The sequence below is a fragment of the Saccopteryx leptura genome, chromosome 10 (genome assembly GCF_036850995.1).
Source record: "Saccopteryx leptura isolate mSacLep1 chromosome 10, mSacLep1_pri_phased_curated, whole genome shotgun sequence".
In the NCBI taxonomy this organism is placed as follows: Eukaryota; Metazoa; Chordata; class Mammalia; order Chiroptera; family Emballonuridae; genus Saccopteryx; species Saccopteryx leptura.
Genome location: NC_089512.1, coordinates 44,348,034 through 44,367,130, shown reverse-complemented (window position 1 = coordinate 44,367,130; position 19,097 = coordinate 44,348,034). Strand labels below are relative to the sequence as shown.

The window sequence follows — 19,097 nt, the reverse complement described above, 5'->3', positions numbered from 1 at the left end:
GGTTAAGGTGTTTTTTTGTGGGATTTTTTGCATTTTTCTGAAGTGAGAAGCGAGGAGGCAGAGAGACAGATTCTTGCATGTGCCTGACCAGGATCAACCTGGCAAGTCCACCAGCGGACGATGCTCTGCCCATCTGGGGCATTGCTCCGTTACAACTGAGCCATTATAGCGCCTGAGGCAGAGGTCATGGAGCCATCCTCAGTGCCCAGGCCAACTTTGCTCCAATGGAGCCTTGGCTGTGGGAGGGGAAGAGAGAGACAGAGAGGAAGGAGAGGGGGAGGGGTGGAGAAGCAGATGGGTGCTTCTCCTGTGTGCCCTGGCTGGAAACCGAACCCGGAACTTCAACATGCTGGGCTGACGCTCTATCACTAAGCCAACCGGCCAGGGCCTTAAAAGAATATTAAATGGAAATAAAATATGTAGCATACAGCAAATGAGTCAACAAAGACTTGCACATATGGAAAACACAGCTATGAATGCATTCTCTTGAGCTAGTTTGCCCACGTGAGATCATACACAGCACACTACTGGCTGATGGATGGGAGGAGACCAACCAGAGCACTGTGTTCTGTATCCTGGGTGCTGATTGGCGTAGCGACCATAGCATCAGTCTCCTCCATCTCCTGTGTATAGCATGCGTTCAGCACCTCACCTTGTCCATTTCACATCAAGGTCTAATCACTGCACATAGTGTTGCTCTGCAGTGTTGTATTTTTGTGAAATTTTTGTTAAAAATTGAATTTATTTCAAGCCCTACGATGTCGCCCAAACGTTCTGCACCTTACAAAGCTTCTGGCACAGAAACCCAAGCACCAGAGGAAGATGCTTACCATCGCAGAAAAGGTGGAACTCCTTGACATGCCAAAGGAAGGGAGAAGCTACATGGCTGTAGGCAGCCATTACAAGATCAATGAATCTTCAGTTCGCTACATAAAGAAGGACAAAAAGAATATAAGGATTACGGCAGCAGTGTCTTTTAACAAGACTGCGAAGAGGGTGGTAACTTCCTGCAATAAGGCCATTGTGAGGATGGAGTCTGCATTGGCCCTGTGGATCTATGGCTGCACGAAGAAGAATATCTTGCTGGATACCTACACCATCTGCACGAAGGCCAAGAAGCTTTACAAAACTTGCTGAAAGCGGTGACGTTCACGATGGTGACAAGGACAAGGAAGACGACGCAGAAGCAGGACCATCGAGTGCTTCTCCCATCAGACCAACCTCATTCAATGCCAGCAAGGGCTGGTTTGACAAGTTTCAGAAATGCTTTGGACTTAAAAGCGTTTCTCTGCATGGAAAAGCTGCCTCTGCGGATAAAGCTGGAGCTGGGGAGTACATGAACAACACATTCAAAATCACCATCAAGGAAGGGGGCTATAAGCCTGAACAAGTTTTTAATATGGATGAGACGGGTTTATTCTGGAAGCGAATGCCGTCGTGCACTTTTATTATGAAGGACAAAGTCAAAACCCCACAACCATTGATGGATGAAGACCTGACAGAGATGACAAAGTCAGCAAGTGAAGAAGAGGAAGAGGAACAAGAGGAACTAGGGGTTGAAGAAGAAGAGGAGGTTGGCCTAACACTCGATTGCCTTGCAACCATTGTCAGAATGGCCAAAGAACTTCAGCGAGTGGCTCAAGAATGGGACCCCTAAATGCTTCATTCATTGCAGTTCTCAAATACAATCGAGGGTGGCATGTTAGTTTACAAAAACCTCGCCCAGAAGAAAAAGCAGCGCCAGCAACTCCCCATAACTATTCCTCACTTGGAAGAAGACACCAGTTATGCCTAGGCCTTTAGCAAAAACAGAAGTTACAGACAAGAGTGAAGATATTGCACCACCTAATGAAGCGCCAGTTAAAGTGGCACCTTCAGAAGAGCTGTAATGCTCTTCTTGGCTGTGCAGTACATTCATCTCACTGTCATTATCTTCATCATCATCAGTACTGCAGAGCTAATTCATCATCATCTTCATCATTCAAGTTGTAGTATATTCACTGGTGAGTACCCATATAAAATTTTATATGTTAAAATAACGTAGGCTTAAGAGTGTAGAAAGTATTTAAGAGCATAGGAAGTGTTTATAAGTGTGTGCGAAAGATTAGTAACAGTGTGGAAAAGGTTTATAAGAGTGTAGGGAGGGTTTATAAAGCCTTAAAATATACATAAATAAAAACAAAAATATATACATACACAAATAATAAAATAAATATAAGGTCACTACTGCGCAGATTTTCGCCTATCACAGGAGCAACCGGAACCTAACCCCCACAATAGACGAGGGACCACTGTAGACAGATTTTTCAAGAAGTTTCATTATAAAGGGGAGTAAGGAAATAAAAGGGTGGGTAGAAAGAGGAGTCAGGAGAGCTTTTTTTATTTAAAGATGGAATAAATTAGAGGATGCTTATTCACTGATAGAATATTTTTTGTTTTTTAGGTGACAAGAGCTGAGATAGTGAGGCAGAATCTTGCATGTGTACTGCAACCCCATCTGTGTTGATGCTCAATTCAACTATGTTTAGTGCCTGAGGCTGATGTGCTCAGACCAACCCAGCTACCCCTCAGTGCCTGGGGCCACGCTTGAACCAATAGAGCCACTGGCTGTGGGAGGCGGAGAAGGAGAGAAGGGGGAGAGGGAAGGGGAAGAAGCAGATGGTCGCTTCTCCTGTGTTCCCAGATCTAGAACTGAACCCAGGACATCCATACACCAGGCCAACACTCTATCCACAGAGCCACTGGCCAGGGCTGGAAAAAACATTTTTAATAAAGAAAAACTGATGATGCAATGGCGCTGGGGGGAACTTCTAGAACAATGTTCATGTATAATTGAGAGGGAATGAGATTTACTGACAAAATAGAGCATGGAAAGTACGATAACCAGAGGAAATTAGTTAGGTGGATATATATGGTAGTTGGGAGCTCTCTGATTACTCCTATTTTTTTAGAGTAAAAACAGTGGAGGTGGGGGTAGGGCAGGTTGGGGAGGTTGCTGGTTTGAAGAAGAGAGGAAGGAATAAGACCCTTAATGGGCCAGGAATATTTACCAGGACTTCCAGGCAGCACGAACCCCCCTGAGGTTCACAATTATGAATTTAAAGTGAGACCGAGTAAGCATGGTTATGTTTTACTCCAGGTACATTAAATGTACAGAAATAGGCATAAATAAGAGAGATTTAATTAACCAGGGTTGGAATTTCATGCTGGGGTTCCTTCTTCCCTCCTCCCCATAGCAAGAGAGTTAGGAGTGTTTCTGATATTCTGACCTTACATGATGTGGCTTTACTCTCACTTCAAAACACCAATGCCCTTTTAAATTACTTTGTGTAGCTTTTAGTAGCTGAAAGGGACTGTATACCAGGCGATTCCTCCAACCTCCCAACCAATAGTGTGACTGTGTCAAGTAGCCAGCTAAAGCTCAGGGTACACTGTGCCCAAGAAAAGGAGCAAAGCTAGTTAGGGTAAGACAGAGGCTTCAAAATGACCTAGCAAGCCTTCAAAACCTGACTCACTTTACACATTCAAAGCTGTAACAGCCACCGCAAATGTAGAGGGGTGGGTAAAAGCAGGTTTATAGTTGCGAGTACGCAAAAGTTTTTATTCCTATATTATTATTAATTATTGTATTATAATCTGTGATGCAAAAGTGTTTATTCTTGTATTATTATTTATTAATTATTGTATTATTCATAGTTTGTGTTCTTGTTCTAATTATTGTTACTATTATATTATATCCTTACTTATGATTTATCTTTTAGGTAATGATGACTGGTAATTTAACCAACAACCAACAAAAGTGAAAATGTACATGGATCCCTTCAGTATAAAGTTTGTAGGCACCAAATTTGTAAATTAGTTACTTCTAAGAAGAGTTGATTCTGTGTATATAAATGGGTACTGATAATTAAAAAAAGAAAAGAAGCTTGAAGCAAATTTCTTCTTGCAGGAAAACAGTAACAGAAACAGGTTATAAGTTGCTTTCCATTTTGGACAAATACTATGTGGAAGCAATTTCCCCTTTATTAGAGAGACCATCCGTGATATGCAGTCTCTGAGATGATGGTCCACAATGATCCCCACCACCTCCTGGTATTCAAGCCCTATGCAGTGTTTCCCCTTGAGTGATGACTAAATGTAGTGACATGATTCTAGAAATGTGGAGAACGCAGAAGATGTGATGAAATGTCATTTCAGTTCTCTGAGAAAAGCCAGCTGCCATGCTGAGCTGCTCTATGAAGAGACCCACGTAGATGGAACTGAGACAGCTCTCTGGCTAAGAGCCAGCAAGGTACTGAGGTCCTCAGTCCAACAGCCCACATGGCCCTAACTCTTGCCAATAACTTGGAATTGAATTCTATCTCAATTGAGCCTTCAAGTGCAATGATTTAATTCATATGTTCTTTAGAAATTAAAACATTACAATTCTCAAAGGGGAATTGTGACCCTCCTAAGAAATGAATGTTTAAACTTGTGACTGCTAATCAAAATTTATTATGTCAATTATTCCACAAACTACCAAGAACTTTAAGAGAAAATTGTTCAGCATCGTCAGGGAAAATCTTGGTTAGGGGAGAAATGGAAGAAATACAGCCAAAATATAGGATGTTTGAACTCTATAAAGATTAATTTTAAAACCTATTTCAGGCCCTGGCCGGTTGGCTCAGTGGTAGAGTGTCAGCCTGGCGTGCAGAGGTCCCGGGTTCGATTCCCGGTCAGGGCACACAGGAGAAGCGCCCATCTGCTTCTCCACCCCTCCCCCTCTCCTTCCTCTCTGTCTCTCTCTTCCCCTCCCGCAGCCAAGGCTCCATTGGAGCAAAGATGACCCAGGCGCTGGGGATGGCTCCTTGGCCTCTGCCCCAGGCGCTAGAGTGGCTCTGGTCGCAACAGAGCGATGCCCCGGAGGGGCAGAGCATCGCCCCCTGGTGGGCAGAGCATCGCCCCTGGTGGGCGTGCCGGGTGGATCCCGGTCGGCACATGCAGGAGTCTATCTGACTGTCTCTCCCCGTTTCCAGCTTCAGAAAAATACAAAAAAAAAAAAAAAAAATTAAATAAATAAATAAATAAATAAAACCTATTTCAACCTGACCTGTGGTGGTGCAGTGCATAAAGCATCGACCTGGAATGCTAAGGTCACCAGTTCTAAACCCTAGGCTTGCCCAGTCAAGGCATATATGAGAAGCAACTACTACAAGTTGATGCTTCCTGCTCCTCCCCCTTCTCTAAATAAATAAATAAATAATAAAAAATCTTATTAAAAAAACTATTTCAGGCTTAAATTCAACATGTGACTATCTTTAATTTACCAGGTGATATGCCACCTGCTGGTAGTAGAGATTAAGATAGAGTCTCTTACCCTCCACACCCCCAGCTTGGTGGGGATGAACAGTGCGGTGGACAGAGATGTGTTGTGGAGTTTGTAACCTGAAACCTATGCGATTATGTTAACTAGTGTCACCTAAGTAAATCCAATAATAATAATAAAAATAAAGTCCCTTACCCTCCAGGCATTCACAGCACAGAAAAGAAGCAGATATGTAAGCAAGTTACAAATATAACTTGTAACACATAAATATAACCATGAAAGTGGATATATGATAAAAAGAAACTCAAAGATACAATTAACCAAAGTACTGAAATTAGGAGTTAAATGGGAGGTGATGTCTAAACAGTGAGGATGAGTAATCTGAAAGACTAGTATTAATTTGCCAGGTGAAAAAAGAAGAAAAAAAAAAGGACAAGGACTCTAGGTGGAGAGCACAACATATGCAAAAAAAGAATTCTGAAGCAGTATGATGTTTTGAGAAATGCAATTTAGTATTATAATGAATCAGTACGCCCTTAGAAATACAAAACAGCCTGACCAGGCAGTGGCGCAGTGGACAGAGTGTCGGACTGGGATGCAGAGGACCCAGGTTCGAGACCCCGAGGTCGCCAGTTTGAGCATGGGCTCATCTGGCTTGAGCAAAGCTCACCAGCTTGGACCCAAGGTCGCTGGCTCAAGCAAGGGGTTACTTGGTCTGCTGTAGCCCCGTGGTCAAGGCACATATGAGAAAGCAATCAATGAACAACTAAGGTGTCGCAACAAAAAACTAATTATTGATGCTTCTCATCTCCCTCTGTTCCTGTCTGTCTGTCTGTCCCTATCTATCCCTCTCTCTCTGTCACTGTAAAAAAAAAAAAAAAAAAGAAGACTGAATGTAACCTATAGTTGAAAAACAAACCAAAAAAAAAAAATAGAAATAATTTAAAAAAAAGAATTACAAAACAAAGATGAAACTGTATTCTTTAAACCAGTCAGTCAACAAATATTTAAATAGCTATGTAGGCACTGTTTTAGGTCATTAACAAAGACCCCATAAGAAAAAAAAGAAAAGTGCACACTTGCAGAGTTTACATTTCAGCATAGGCAAAAAGATAAAAAATAAACATAATAAAAAGGTATTATAGGATATTAGGGGGCTATATATGCTATGGGGGAAAATGTTTAAAAGCAACATTTTATTTCTATGACATTATACTATACACATGGTCACAAACAGGGGAAACAGAGAAGTGCAAAAGAGAAAGAGGGAGGTACACTAAGATACACATAGCACTCAGCAAGTCTCATGCTCTAAGCTTCTCAGCAGTCCTAAATATGGACAGCACTACTCCCTAACATACATTTTGTAAATCCATAGCAGTGGTTTTGGCTACTAAAATGTCAACAGGCCCTGGCCAGATGGCTCAGTTGGTTAGAGCATTGTCCTGAAGCACAGAGGTTACTAGTTCAATCCCCAGTCATGGCACATACAGGAATACAGTAATGTTCCTATCTCCCTCTCTCTCTCTCTCTCTCTCTCTCTAAAATCAATAAATAATCAAAAGAATACATTTTTAAAATACCAGGTTTCTAATTTAAAACAACAACAACAACAAAAAACCCTGACCTGTGGTGGTACAGTGGATTCAAAACCTCAGCTTGCCTGGTCAAGGCACATATGAGAAGCAACAACTATGAGTTGATGCTTCCCACTCCTCCCCTACCAGCTTTCACTCTCTCTCTCTCTCTCTCTCTCTCTCTCTCTTCTCTCTAAAATCAATAAATAAGCCCTGGCCAGTTGGCTCAGTAGATAAGAGTGTCAACCCAGCATGTGCAAGTCCTGGGTTTGATATCTGGTCAGGGCACACATGAGAGGTGACCATCTGCTTTTCTTCCCCTTTCTCTCCCCACCTTTTCTCTCTTCCCCTCTCACAGCCAGTGACTTGACTGGTTAGAGCATTGCCCCAGGTGCTGAGGATAGCTAGGCTGGTCCAAGCAACAGCCTCAGGTGCTGAGGATAGCTAGGCTGATTCAAGCACAGGCCCCAGATGGGGGTTGCTGGGTGGATTCCAGTCAGGATGCATGAGGGAGTCTGTCCCTCTATCCCCCCTCCTCTCACTTAAAAAAATAATAAAATAAAATAAAAAATAAAATAAATAAAAATATAAATAAAATAAAATCTGTAAATAAAATGTCACCAGGTGCTGATAGCCAGTAGGCAAGGACTAAGGATGCTAGGTATTTTGCCTTGTGTGGGACAATAGGCCCATATCCCAAAAAAGCTTTCCACTACACAATCATGTGGGAAAAAAAAACGTTTTAAATTATCTTAGCTTAGAATTTAACTCCATTTAACATATAAACACAAAATGTTTTGTATCATTTTACTATACAATCAATTTTCCAAGAATGCAACTCCCATATGAATAAAGGTTTTATTTGTCTTACCAAAAGTTATTCATTTCAGAAAGTCAAATAAAAAAATAACCACTTATTGTATATAAGTAGCCGTTACATCATACCTATGTCAGTCTGTAGTGTAGCAATCATATTCTTGGTCTATAGTGTAGCAATCATATTCTTAGCCAAATTAGATACATTTGCAAATATATCACTACTTTGTTACTTCTTTCTAGAATAGTGGTACCTGAGTATTTACTTACTTAAATGATACATATTAGTTTCCTGTTTTTTCCTCCTTAATATAGCTGGGGCATTATACCTTTTAAAAAGTTACATGTGAGAAGCCTGACTGGTGGTGGCACAGTGGATATAGCATTGACCTGGGATGCTGAAGTCCCAGGTGTGAAAACCCTAGGTCACCAGCTTGAGTACAGATTCACCAGCTTGAGCGTGGGGTCACCAGCTTGAGTGTGAGATCACTGACATGGTCCCACGGTCATTGGCTTGAGCCCAAAGGTAGCTGGCTTGAGCAAAGGGTCACTGGCTTCACTTGAAACCCCCAGGTCAAGGTATATCTGAGAAGCAATTAATGAACAATTAAAGTGACACAACTATGAGTTAATGCTCCTCATCTTTCTCCCTTCCTATCTCTCTCAAAAAATAAAAAATCAAATAAATCAAATAAAAAGACTTACATGTCAAGATACTTAATTTATCTATGAATTTCACTTCAGGTTAGACAAGCCGGTACTACAAAATATGTTTTAAGAAGAAGGTATTAAATCTGATATTGCTGGAAACCACTAACTAAAATGACTAATGTTCCACTAAACTGAGAGCCCCAGAAACCCTTCCCTATCTCTCAAATAATCTGAAACCAAAATTTGATTTTCCAATGTTTACAAAACTCAGTTCCCCCCCAAAATTATTCCTTTGGTTACTTTGACAATTTTCTGAAATGCCAAAATCACAATTATTCATTTTAAAACCCAGAGACGCTTAATGTGTTCATATTTGCTCCTGAAGAGATTAAGGCTGCCATAATCCAGCACATTAAAAATCAATACTTTGAGCCTGACCTGTGGTGGCGCGGTGGATAAAGCGTCGACCTGGAAATGCTGAGGTCGCCGGTTCGAAACCCTGGGCTTGCCTGGTCAAGGCACATATGGGAGTTGATGCTTCCAGCTCCTCCCCCTTCTCTCTCTCTGTCTCTCCTCTCTCTGTCTCTCCCTCTCCTCTCTAAAATGAATAAAAAAATAAATAAAATTAAAAAATCAATACTTTGATACCAGCATTTTACTAAACTGTGCCTTAATTTCAAATCGTATGTCCTCTTCTTTGGCTCTGGTGAAATAGTTAAACCCACAAAGTCCTAACTACTGCTACCTGAATACTGTTGCTTGAAGCGATCTGGTGATACATAGCATTTCTCTGCTGGGGAGTTATTTTACTATTAATCAAAAGTAACTGCAATTGCTTCTTGGGCTTTTGGCTAAAATCAAGTGTAATTATCTGTTCTTTTCACTTTTTATTTTTTTAAGATTTTATTTATTGATTTTAGAGAGAAAAGAGAGAGAGAAAGAAGTGAGAGAGGAACAGGAAGCAGAAACTCGCAGTACTTGCTTCTCGTATGTGCCTTGACCAGGTAAGCCCAGGGTTTTGAACCGGCGACCTCAGCATTTCAGGTCAACGCTTTATCTACTGCACCACCACAGGTCAGGCTGTAGTAGTATCTATTCTTATCAGTCTAAAAAGTAATTGCTACACAATTCTTTCCTAATTTTGAGGGAAAATATCTGCCTCCTAGAATACAAAAAGGATAATATCAACAAAGACTGACCTTTCCCTTGCAGACCGCTAATGAGGCCTTCCAATGTTCTCCAAAATTCCCAGTGGCTTCCGAAAGGAAGAAAAATCAGAACAAAATACCCAAGTACTATTTAAAAACCAAGAGCTTGGTAGGTTTTTATTTGTTTTCTTTTACTTCTTGTATTATTGTAAACTTCTGGCCCCATTAGGATTCAACTGAATCCTCACTCAATATTTTTCAGACTGTCACATAGTATTTTTGCAACTATTTTTATCCATTTTTTTTTTAAATCATTAATTCTTTGGTGTTTCTAGACATTCACAGAACCCTCCTTCCCCCAGATTAATCAACGGCTGCTTTTCTGCAGCCTACAGCAACTTTGGAAAGTTTATAAAATGGCACTTCAGAGTTGGCTGGGTCCTATCAGTGCAGAACATAATATACTTATGACAAGTAAGATGCCTAGAGTATAATCTGCTTTAACTTCACAAACACAATCATGAAAATACTTAAATACATAATTCAAACATAATCTTCTTGGATAAGGGGCAACCCTAACCTCTAAATAAATAAACTGAAAACCAGGCCTTACATGTTAAAAGAACAAATTTTTAAATAAGTAGTAAGTAAATCAGCACTCATAAAATTTGAAAATAAAATTTTAAAATGTAAGGCTGCGCACACTTTTTTTTTTTTAATTTAGGTGTTTGGAAATCTGACTGACACTTTAAATAATGACATATGAGAGTAGGCAAGTCAACCTCTCTGGTTCTATTTTCCCCAATTAAAAAAAAAAAAAAAGGCCCTGGCTGGACAGCTCAGTTGGTTAGAAAATCATCCTGATATGCAAAGGTTGCAGGGTAGATCCTTGGTCAGGGCACATATAGGAACAGATCAATGTTTCTCTCCATCTCTCTCTCCTTCTCTAAAATTAATCAATAATTTTTTAAAAAATACAAGAATGAACTAGACATTATCTGCAGGTTTCTTCCAGGCAAAGATTTTATAATTTTACATATACACAAAAGGGGATTATTTTTTCATAATAGAAAAGTCAGGCACAATTAGATTAAAAGATATAAAGAGTAGCCTTTACTCTTTCTGTAGTGAGTTTTTAAGGTAATAAAATGTTAATATAGTCCTTGTATATAATATCAACAATTGTTATAAACTGTGCTTTGGTGGTCACAAGAACTGGAAGCAATTTAGCATTCATGCTTCTTTCCAATCAGGTGCTACAGTGCTTATCCTTTTAAAAGTATGATACAAAACACAAAGAGCTATATATATTCATCTAGATAACCTCTAAGGTCCCCTCTCCCTAGTAAATTATATTTGTTAACCCTTCAATGTAGATAGGAATTTCTGAAGACTGAGGACCAAGATGATATATATCCTCCCAGATACAGTAAATGAACTAAGGAAGGATGCATGCTGCAAAACAGCGTAACCTGGAATCCAGGTCAAGAGAACAAGAATCATCTCTGGGGCATAAAAGTGACAATGGTTGTGAGGAGTTTTACAAAGATGAGATATTCTCTGGGTTGGCTGGGGTTCATTTAAATGCCTCCCAAAATGATAAGCTTATCTCAGGAAATCCACTAGGATGCATTCAAATGCCTATACACTGTATCTCAATCCTGAATAAAAGAGTGAGACTACTGTTCTGGATCATAAGAATAGTTGATGTTTTTTTTTTAATTTATGTACTGATTTGAGAGCGAGAGCGAGAGAGAGAGAGAGAGAGAGAGAGAGAGAGAGAGAGAGAGAGAGATGGGGACAGAGAGACAGAGAAAGAAACATCAATCTGTTCCTGATGTGGACTGACCAGAGATCAAACCCACAACCCTTGTGTATTGGGATAATGCTCAACCAACCGAGCTATCCAGTCAGAGCAAGAATAGTTTAAATTGTTATTTAAAATTGCAATCGTAATGACTTAGAGATCCTGGGTACTATCTTTCAAGGTACACCTCAGAAGTAGTATTGTCGAGACAGGTTGGCTGTCTCTTGATTCTAAAAAGGCCTCATTTGCTTCAGATTCTTAGAGGCAGTCAACACCCTTGCGTTGGAGCTATCCATGGTGCTTGACTCAGAGTCAGCCCACCACTTCAAGCAACTGGAGAAATTAGCTTTCTTACCACATTGTGGCCTATTACAATCATGCCAATATTATGAGCCACTTGTGACCACCACCTGGTCTGCTCTGCCACCAGATAGACCCACAAAGTCCCTTACTTTGTTCTAGCTTGGACCTGCAGCTAACCTAGCCCTGCCTCCCAGGTCTGCTACACAAAGCCCTTTCTGTAGATATATACTGCTCACAAACATTAGGGGATATTTCAAAATGAATATAAAGTGATAAAGTATCCCCTAATTTTTGTAAGCAATGTAGTACACCTATGAAAGATCACTAAAATATTCCGGGCAACAGACTATGGTTCTTCAGAGCCAAGTATGTCACATGATAACTAAAACGACTTTAAACCATTACAATTTTTGCCATTCCAAAATGATTTTAAATAACTTAAAATTTTTTGTTATATATGATTTTGTTGCTGACTTTGGGATGAGCAAAGAATAGAAAGTGTTAACTCAAGATTGATGTTGTAGGTCTCCAGAGAACCCATGAACCCCTTGAAATTATGTGATTAATTTGGCAGATGTATGTTTTTCCAGAAAAGAAGATGCTGAGACTGTTATTCTTTTCTTTTTTTTTATAATAATTTTATTTTTTTTAATGGGGTGACATCAATAAATCAGGATACATATATTCAAAGATAACAAGTCCAGGTTATCTTGTCGTTCAATTATGTTGCATACCCACCACCCAAAGTCAGATTGTCCTCTGTCACCTTCTATCTTGTTTTCTTTGTGCCCCTCCCCACCCCCTTTCCCTCTCCCATTCCCCCCTCCCCCCCGTAACCACCACACTCTTATCAATGTCTCTTAGTTTCACTATTATGTCCCACCTACGTATGGAATAATACAGTTCCTGGTTTTTTCTGATTTACTTATTTCGCTTCGTATCATGTTATCAAGATCCCACCATTTTGCTGTAAATGTTCCGATGTCATCATTTCTTATGGCTGAGTAGTATTCCATAGTGTATATGTGCCACATCTTCTTTATCCAGTCATCTATTGATGGGCTTTTTGGTTGTTTCCATGTCCTGGCCACTGTGAACAATGCTGCAATCAACATGGGGCTGCATGTGTCTTTACGTATCAATGTTTCTGAGTTTTTGGGATATATACCCAGTAGAGGGATTGCTGGGTCATAAGGTAGTTCTATTTTCAGTTTTTTGAGGAACCACCATACTTTCTTCCATAATGGTTGTACTACTTTACATTCCCACCAACAGTGTATGAGGGTTCCTTTTTCTCCACAGCCTCTCCAACATTTGCTATTACCTGTCTTGCTAATAACAGCTAATCGAACAGGTGTGAGGTGGTATCTCATTGCCGTTTTGATTTGCATTTCTCTAATAGCTAAAGAAGATGAGCATCTTTTCATATATCTGTTGGCCATTTGTATTTCTTCCTGGGAGAAGTGTCTATTCATATCCTCCTCCCATTTTTTTATTGGATTGTTTGTTTGTTTGTTGTTGAGTTTTATGAGTTCTTTGTATATTTTGGATATTAGGCCCTTATCTGAGCTGTTGTTTGAAAATATCATTTCCCATTTAGTTGGCTTTCTGTTTATTTTGTTATCAGTTTCTCTTGCTGAGCAAAAACTTCTTAGAGACTGTTATTCTTAAAAGGTTAAGAATCACTGATAAATTTGCCAATGATGCCCAAATAATGATCACGCCAGTTTAAAGGACTAGGCCTTTGTACCTGTGATATAATGAATATATTTATATTATTAGCTCTTTAACCCAGTTCCTGGCACAGAGCTCATAAAACCACTGAAATTTCCTGACTAATATGAGTATTTCTGGTTATTCCTAAGGAACCCCTTTTGAGCACATGAGTTAATGCTAAGAATGATTAAGGTGAGGCCCCTAGAGAGCCTCAGGATGGCACTCATTACCAGAAAAACCAAGTGATTAAAGGGTTGGAAATTTCAATCCCACCTACCAACCTCTGAGAAAGGGAAGAGTGAGGGGCTGGATATTAAAGCTCTATAAAAGCTCTTGAATAAAATTTGATGAGCATACAGGTTAGTGAAAGCATCCATGTGCCAGGAAGGTGGCAGATCCCAGTTTTACAGAGACAGAAATTTCTGCACTTGCGACCCTTCCAGATCTTGATCTTTGTACCTTTTCACTATGCTGTTCATTTGTATCTTTTATAATAAACTGGTAAACATAAGTAAATGTTTTGCTGAACTTTGTGAACTGTTCTAACAAATGATCAAACCCAAGGAGGGACTTATGGGAACCTCTGATTTATAGGTGGTCAGTAAGAGGTACAGAAGAACAACCTGGACTTCCAACTGGTGTCTGAAAGGGGAGCAGTTTTGAGGACTGAACCTTTAACCTGTGGGAGCTGACATGATCTCGGAAATGAGATAAACTGTAGAACACCCAGATGGTGTACACAAAGAATTGAAGAACTACTTGGTAGTACTGAAAACACCCTAGAATATCCAACTGCCTACTGAACAACTCTCTAAATGATGTCCAGAAAACACTTCAAACTCAGCATGTCCAAAATAATACTAAGTTTTCCTAACATATCCCTCTCTTAATCCTCAACATTTCAGTAGATGATACCACCAGGTTGTAAAAGTAAAAATCCTGTGAATCATGCTTGATCACAACCATGACTCTTTCTTTTTCCTCATTCCCCTTATACAATCAATCACCAATGACAATATTTTGAAAACCTAATAAATTCTTAAAGCACTTCTAAAACAAAAGAATCATGCATTCTGTAATCATTTTCCAGGTGGTGAAGACCTCCAAACAGTAACTGATCCTATAGGCTAGAAACTCTTCCCAGTGAACAGCAACTTTTTATTTCTTTTTTTACAGAGACAGAGAGAGAGTCAGAAAGAGTCAAAGAGAGGGACAGATAGGAACTGACAGACAGGAAGGGAGAGAAAGGAGAAGCATCAAGTCTTCATTGCAGCATCTTAGTTGTTCATGGGCTGCTTTCTCATATGTGCCTTGACCCGGGAGCTACAGCAGAGCAAGTGACCCCTTGCTCAAGCCAGCAACCTTGGGCTTCAAGTCAGTGAGCTTTGGGCTCAAGCTAGTGACCATGGGTCATGTCTATTATCCCACGCTCAAACTGGCGACTCCGCACTCAAGCTAGTGAGCCCATGCTCAAGCGGATGAGCCTGCACTCAAGCCGGTGACCTCAGGGTTTTGAACCTGGGTCTTCCACATCCCAGTCTGATGCTCTATCCACTGCGCCACTGCCTGGTCAGGCTCAACTTTTTATTTCTAATAGAAAGTATGACAGTCTCATCATTTTCCCTTTCCCAATAACTATATTATGAATATACCAGAGGATAAAGCTAACTCTTTATTCTTCCAATTTTATGAAATGAGGTCAAAACAGTTTTCCTTTATCAAAGAGACAAATGGGGGCTGTTTCTGCAAAACAGCTCTTAATTTGAAATACCTTTCATTCCTATCTAAATGGTCCCAAGGATCACAGCAACACTGTTAAGTGAAGGCTGCTATTCTCCAATTTCCAGAAAGTAACAGGAATTTTCCTTTGTCAATAATTCCACAGCTTTACCTAGAAGCCAGCATGACAGATGGCACTGCCAAAAAATTGCCAAATCAGGAAAAAAAAAAAATACACGTCAAACTCACTGAAATTCCTGGCTCTGGGCACTATTTTTAAATTCTTAATGAAAAGGCAATCTAGGAAGGCTAGATCTCCGAGTGAAATCTAAGGGACCCAACATAAAGATGTTTCTTATTCTTGGTAAAGCTTAAAAGACTTCTTGAGTGCTTACTGTCTGAATTCATGTGGCAATCTTCCCTTAAAGAGCAAGATATCCAGAAGCATGCACTGAGCTCCCATTTTCCATACATTGCCAGTAACAATTAGAAAGTTCATACTGATTCATTTCTTTTAGGACCACCTCCATACATACCACGTGCTTATTGGTGCTTTCTAGAGTAAACTAATAGCAAACTTTTTAATTATTGTCAGTTGTTCATGTAAGAGAGCAAATCAATATGCAGTTTGAGGCCAACAAAATACTTAGAGTCATTAAGAACAGAAAAAAGAAATATCCAGACTTGGAATACACTACAGTTCCAACAGCTGCTATCAAGAAGGCAAAATGGTACTGGGAAAAGAGTGTAAAGAAGGCAATTAAAATTACTAAGTTCCTCAGCTGTCTATATTAGCCTACGTTGTGATTCAAAAGCATTTTATTACTTTGCCTCTCTCAAATAATTACCAAGTGATCAAAGTAAAATGCAGTCATCTTCTTAACAGGGTCTTTCACAAAGCACAAATTTTCATATTAAATAGTACAATAAACAAAATAAAAAGAAATAGGTCATACTTTTGGTGATATGTCTAAGAATTCTTCACCAAGCCCAAGGCTCTGCAAATATTCTCCCTTTTTTTTCCCCTCTTAAAGTTTTATTTTGCTTTATGATTAAATGTATAACTCATTTTGAATTAGTTTTCGTATGAGGTGTGAAGTTGAGATCAAAGTTCATTTTTTAACCTATGGTTAAGAGTATAAAAAGATAAGCAACAGACTGGGAGAAAATATTTGTAAAACACATGACAAAGAACTTGTTCCTAGAATATGTAGAACTTTCAAAGCTCAACAGGCAAAAACCAGTCAAATTAGAAAGTGGGCAAAAGGACATGAAGAAATACTTTACTGAAATATTTCATTCATATTTCAATAAAACATAGATGGCAAATAAGTAATGAAAATATTTGTACACTACTAATCATTATGGAAATACAAATTATGACTATGATATCACTACACATTTTTAAAACAGCTAAAATAAAAATAATAAGAATATCAAATGCTGAGAAACTGGATCTCTCATATATAACTGGTGGGAATATGAAATGGTACAGCCACTCTAAAAAAGGTATAGGTTTCTTTAAGAACTAAACCACAGAATGCAGCAATTGCACTCCTGTACATTCACCTCAGAGTTACCAAAAGTTATGTCCACACAAAAGCCTGTGCATGATCATTCACAGCAGGTTATCATAGCCAAAAACTGAAAACAACCTGAAATGTTGTTTTGCGCCGTTTTCATCCTATTGATAACCCATGTGTGGTTGAACAGGCCTTTGTGGTTCTTATTATGATTACAAGATGCCCTTCAGTGATAAGCATCAGAAAACTAAGGGTTAATGACTTGCAAGGTAGGGGGTGAAAAGCACACGTGCACATGGATCTAGGGTTCTGCTTTTATTTATTATTTATTATTATAGGGTTTAGGCTGGCAGCCAAGGGTTTCATTGACTCACTCTTTACTGATGAATTTAAAACGTAAAAACCAGAATTTAAAGCTTGGGAAGAGTAAAAACAAGTGACCCAAAGGGTCGGTTATTGAAATCCACAAAAAATAATCTCTAAAACGAAGGCACCTCAGTAGAGGGAAGTGGCCTGGCTCTTTATCTAGTCCTGTGGCTGGCAATGTTTATTGGAGATAGCCATCCTTAAAGCGGATGCCTCAGCAATCATAGCTTAAGTCAGGCACTGACACTGCAAAAAGAAAAAAAAACCTGTCAAAGTTTACACTACAAAGGTCTAATAGAAGAATGGTTAAACAAATCATGGTGCATCCATACTATGAAATACTATTTAACAATGGAAAAGAAACAACCTATTGATACACACAACTTGGGTAGATCAAAAGGGTATTATGTTGAGTGACAAAGCCAATCTCAAAGGGTCACATACTGTCTGACTACATTTATGTCAACATTATAAAAAATGACAAAGTTATACACATAAAGAAGAGATTAGTTGTTGCCAGGGGTTAGACCAGCGGTTCTCAACCTGTGGGTCGCGACCCCGGCAGGGGTTGAAAGACCAAAACACAGGGGTTGCGACCCACAGGTTGAGAACTGCTGGGTTAGACAGTGGGGGAAAGATGCAGATAGGTGACTATCAAGAGGTAGCATGAGGGAAATCTTTGTGATGATAAACTGTATCTTGACTGTGGTGGTGGATACACAAATATACACATGTGATAAAATGATACAGACCTTTACACATATTTATACCAATATCAATTTCCTGGCTTCAATATTATACTACAGTTATATATAAAATGTAACCAATGGGGGAAACTGAGTGAAGTGTACACAGGAATCTATATTTTCTTTGCAACTTCCCATGAATCTATAATTATTTCAAAATAAAAAGTTTTTAAAAATGCAATCAATGTTAAATCATCCAAAAGTTTGGGAAACATGAGAGAATTTATAAATTTGTTGAAAAGGGTAATGTAATGCTAAGTGAAAATCAAAGAGCAACATGGGTGATCATGGTACAACCTAGAAAGAGCTGGAGAGTTTGTCTAACTCCCAAAAACAGATATTTCAAACATTTATTGAGTACCTAGTACATGTAAGACAGTGCTATAAACAGTAGTGGAATTAAGAAAAATAAATTAATTTACTAAGATGATAAGATAGAATAGCAATAAAAGTATAAAGGGCCTTTCTTTGCAAAAGCAGTTCCCTTTGTCTGGAATGCTCCCCTATTTTTCAGTTAGTTCTTATTATCCTTGAACTCGCAGCTCATTGTCACTCTCTAACTCTCCTCACAGCCTTCCACATTAGATCAGATTCCCCCACTACATGCTTGTAACAGCACTCTACATTTTGCATTCAAAACATTAACCACCATTCACAAAGAATTGCGAGATGACTTGATATTCCCACCATTAGGCTAAAACCTCCAAAAGGACAGAGAGAGGTTTGTGTAGCTCGTCATTGTATTCTCCAACCCAATGTCACAGCTGGCAAATGACAAAAGCTCAAAGTATATCACATGACTAAATCTATACAAAGCTATAATCCACATGTACAATTAGGCAGACAATAAGTTACTGGGGTTTAGAAGAACCCTAGATCACCTCAACTTGAGAAAGCCAATTTATATGAGAGAAAAGGTTTAGCAGAGGATAAACAATCTTATATCCAAAGCTGAAAATGAAAAGTCACCCTTTGGCAATAAAAACTCACTAAAATACCGAAGCAGAGATGCAGCATGTCCAGTGTGTTTTACAGAGATATTAATGTAGAGAATGAACTTGAACTGAGAGGGTAAGACACACTAGAGGCAGTAAAAATAGTTCAGAGGACAATGTAGTAATACAGGCACAAAATGATAAGGTCCTAAATGAGAGGGTGACCAATGGAACAGGCAGATGTGAAAAACACTAAGAATAAAGAGCCAACAGAACTTAAGAACTGCCTGACCAGGTGGTGGCACAGTGGATAGAGCACTGGACTGGAACACGGAGGACCCAGGCTCAAAACCCCAAGGTCGCTGGCTTGAGCAGGCACACACCAGCTTGAATGCAGGGTCGCTGGCTTGAGTGTGGGATCATAGACACGACCCCATGGTCACTGGTTTGAGCCCAAAGGTCATTGGCTTGAGCAAGGGGTCACT

General features: G+C 39.4%; 1 protein-coding gene across 5 annotated transcripts in view; it reads right to left on the bottom strand.

Annotated features, from left to right (window-relative positions):
• ARMC8 (armadillo repeat containing 8) overlaps positions 1 to 19,097 on the bottom strand; it is a 118,603-nt gene that overhangs the window by 96,715 nt on the left and 2,791 nt on the right. The window contains exon 1 of one of the 5 annotated variants that reach the window (XM_066350307.1): positions 831 to 853. The exons of the other annotated variants lie outside the window; for them this stretch is intronic. Within the exon in view, the coding sequence (XP_066206404.1) occupies positions 831 to 833 (3 nt within the window). The 5' untranslated portion in view covers positions 834 to 853. Of the gene's footprint in view, positions 1 to 830; positions 854 to 19,097 lie in introns of those variants that run through there. 5 annotated transcript variants of the gene reach the window in all.